This window comes from Limulus polyphemus, unplaced genomic scaffold (assembly GCF_000517525.1).
Source record: "Limulus polyphemus unplaced genomic scaffold, Limulus_polyphemus-2.1.2 Scaffold667, whole genome shotgun sequence".
Lineage (NCBI taxonomy): Eukaryota > Metazoa > Arthropoda > Merostomata > Xiphosura > Limulidae > Limulus > Limulus polyphemus.
The window spans coordinates 182,782-186,634 of NW_013666277.1; the positions used below are offsets into that span (position 1 = coordinate 182,782).

General features: G+C 33.8%; 1 protein-coding gene across 1 annotated transcript in view; it reads right to left on the reverse strand.

Annotated features, from left to right (window-relative positions):
- LOC106459845 (active regulator of SIRT1-like) overlaps window positions 1-1,767 on the reverse strand; it is a 9,529-nt gene extending 7,762 nt beyond the window's left edge. The window contains exon 1 of the mRNA XM_013919509.2: window positions 1,617-1,767. Within this exon, the coding sequence (XP_013774963.1) occupies window positions 1,617-1,680 (64 nt within the window). The 5' untranslated portion in view covers window positions 1,681-1,767. The remainder of the gene's footprint in view (window positions 1-1,616) is intronic.
- Between the last annotated feature and the right edge of the window lie 2,086 nt (window positions 1,768-3,853).

A 3,853-nucleotide genomic window follows, 5' to 3' on the forward strand; every position in this document is an offset into this window, starting at 1 on the left:
GATGAAATTGTGTTAACTTGTGTAATTATCAATACGATGATTTCTTGTGGTATTTCTGATGAAATGGTGTTAACTTGTGTAATTATCAATACGATGATTTCTTGTGGTATTCCTGATGAAATGGTGTTAACTTGTGTAATTATCAATACGATGATTTCTTGTGGTATTCCTGATGAAATGGTGTTTTGAGTTATCAGAAAGTGTTACATGCAGTTTGTTAAGTGTGGACAACATATGTTAAGTAGAGACAAAAAACAAAACAAATAACAATAAAAAGATGATTATCATACTTGCTGAAACTTTGCTGAAATTCCAAATAGAATACCACAAAAAATCATCATACTGATAATTACACAAATTAACACCATTTCATCAGAAATACCACAAGAAATCATCGTATTGATAATTACACAAATTAACACCATTTCATCAGAAATACCACAAGAAATCATCGTATTGATAATTACACAAATTAATTGCAGTTTTTTAACAGATATATACTGTATTGTGAGGAAAGTTTGGTTCAGGCCATGGTGACAATCTACATCTTGAAGTTGTGAAAAATGGCATAAAAATTACTTATTTGTGTCATACCAGATGGCATATAGAAAAGACTTGATGCTACTACAGACAATGCATACCAAGTTGGGCTAGTATACTTCTTGTAAATAGTTAGGAAATGTTCTTAGAATTGTGTCGACTACAACACTCTGTGAACACAGGTTTTGGCTGGATAATTTAAAACTGAAATATCACTGTCAATTAGATTTCAGTGTAATCGTGACTAAGCAAAAATTAAATACGATAGGAATTTTGTTATCATGAACTTTTAGTTATTTGACACACCGTATCAGTGTATGTTAATTACTTCATAATTCCCAAAGGTTTAAGCCAAAAGTAGGAACCCGCTGCTCAATGCAAGTTTACACACATATTCTTGTAAATATTTCATTTACAAATAAATGTAAAATGTCAACACGGCACCAAGTATTGTCAAACAGCACATAAAATATATATTCGGAACATTCAAGCTAATTTAAACCTTGAAGTTTGCCTGTCGCCGATTGGCATGCCGTCGCCCCCTACCTAAAAGTAAAAGTAACATAATGGGATGCATTCAAATTAATTGTTTAATGATGGTTTTGAAATCTCTTCATGAAGTTCATGTGGGATACGTTTAGGTGTGACTCTTCGGAATGCTTTGCGAAATCACGGCACGTATTTAAATTTAAAGTATTAGCGCACTATTGTACTTTTAAGAAAAGTGTTGCGAATGCAAACGACGCGTGACACGTAATTCTTTCAGATATATCGTGATCATTGCGCATGGTTCATTGCTAGGCCTACTACTAGTAGTGAGTACTACTAAACTATCGCGGGCAATCTCTTAAAATTAAATGTTATCAGGTAGGATATACTTTATATATGATACATAATCTTACTTATTCTTAGTACAAGTTATGCATTCAGCTATGACTTGTTTAATTAGTTTGTTAAGAATTCTGCCATTTCATCACGCCTTAGTTTTACGCTTTAAAATTAAAGATTCATTTTTCAATCAAATTTGGGGTTTCTCTGTTTAGTGAATTACGTATAAAAATAATTAATTGACCTACCTAACTTTCGATTACTGGTAGAAAGATCAAGATCTAGAGTTTTTCTCACTAAAGTAGCTGACATTTTTTTTAAAAACGTTGAAATATCCAAAGTGAGGCCTTGTTCTCCCGCTCCCAGTGTCTAGTATATCTGTATACGCAACTAAAGCGCTTATTTGTAAGCTTCATCGCTTAGTTTTGCCTGGCCAGCAGGGCAACGGACGACAATATTATGTCGTGGAATAATATTGTTACTGACCTATGACCAGAACGTTTGATATATTCTGTAGAATCTCTGGCATTGTTCTAATACTGGAATTTTTGTCGTCTTTCAAAAGTTGTAGTGCATACCGAAGGGATTTACACATTTTGATGAGAAGGTTAGAAAAAAAAGACTTTAATACTCCAGATAATTATATAAAAACTTTTAAATTTATTTTAACCAACGTTTCGCCATTGCGGCTTCATCAGAGTTAGTACATACAACTGCTTGATGTTAGATTATTCATCTAGCCTTTATAAAGGCCAATGTGTCTCGTCACGCTTAATATTTCTCGAAATAGGAGGAGTCATAAAAGCCAAAATGCATTTATCTAGATTGAATAGTTTCATTACTGTCTGCCCATTACGATTTTAGTGACGAGGATGCAAGGGGGCCTTGAGAGTGGTGGTGGTGCCATGAAACCTTATAAGTGTTGGTATAATAAGCCTAAAATAACCACGTAGTGTGGGATCACCTAGCCCAGAGCATAACATTTATCATTAAAGTAAAAATATTATTACGACAGCGGTAGTCACGTGACCCTGGTATCACGTCATGATATTCTAGAAGGATCGGAGAACATCACGAATAATCCAGTATGTGCTAGGCGCCCTCTATTCCTTTATATAAGTGCGCCGTATAACGTGAGACAAATTAATCGGAATTGAATTGCAGACAGGCAGATATAAAGACGGACAATTGAGTCAAGCGCGGTAGTGACCGTAAGTAAGTGCGTGAATCATTGTGAATTATAGCGTGTGTTTAAAGTGACCGTAGAAATTAAGTGCATTGCAAAGTTGAATTGAGAAAGAATAAACTAGTTTTATTTAAGAAAGGACTTGTATCTCTGAAGTTCCTTGGAAAGAATTTATATCGGGAAATTAACAAACGAACACAGGTGTAACAATATCGATTCAGTTTGAAACTTAAATCGTTTCTGAATTAAGCTATTTTCTGATACATCACCAACGTTTTAATAATGATAAAAAATTATTTAATTAAAGGAAACTAAATTAAGAAACGAACATTTTTTCCTGTTTTGTTGTCTATACACTTTATTTTACACTTTCAGTACATAGACTAACAACAATATTAGTTTATACTTTTGTTGCTAAGTAACATGACGTAAAAAGACATTGTTGGAATGTAGTGTTACTTTATATTAGAAGTTGTTAATCTAACTGATTGCCCCCAGTGGCACAGCGGTATTGTTTGCGGACTTACAACTCTAGAAGCCGAGTTTTGATACTCGTGGTTGGCAGAGCACAGATAGCCCATTGTGTGGCATTGTGCTTAACTTTAAAACAAAAAAAACTAACTGATTTTTACCAATAATTACTATAGGGTGGGGTGGTAGTACTTGCTCCGTCATTTTTCATGGTCTATACACTGGTTATATAATAATAAAAAAGAAAGCAGGAGTAAGCAGAACAAGAAATTCAAACGTTTTGCCATGATATTTACAGACATTTCAAGAACTTGTGATTCAGTCATTACATAGATATTGTTATAAAAGGAAATACTGTAATAGTAAAGTTCTGATGACCTATTGAGAAGATACTTAAAATACCATTTCGATGAACAATCCGAGTCATCCATACATAGGCTGTGCTGCAGCCTGCTTGATAATACTTTAGTAACTAATTTACGTATACAATCTCAGTATAATATTGTTACGACAGCGGAAGTCACGTGACGCTTGTAACACGTCATGAGATTGTAGAAGGATCATGTCTGTTCTTGGCAACTCTAGTCTTTTCTACACGCCCTCTATTTTTGTATATATAAGCCCGGCAAATAAAGCGGGTGAGGGTGACGGCATAGAAAATTTGCAAGATAGACAGATAATCGAGACAGATAAATAATAATATATAATAATAATATAGACAGATAAATTATCAAACAAGCAGATACGTAATAATATCATAAACTGAACTGTTACTAGTACAGGGGTCAGAAACGGTTGTTAGTTGAAATACAAATATATATATATATA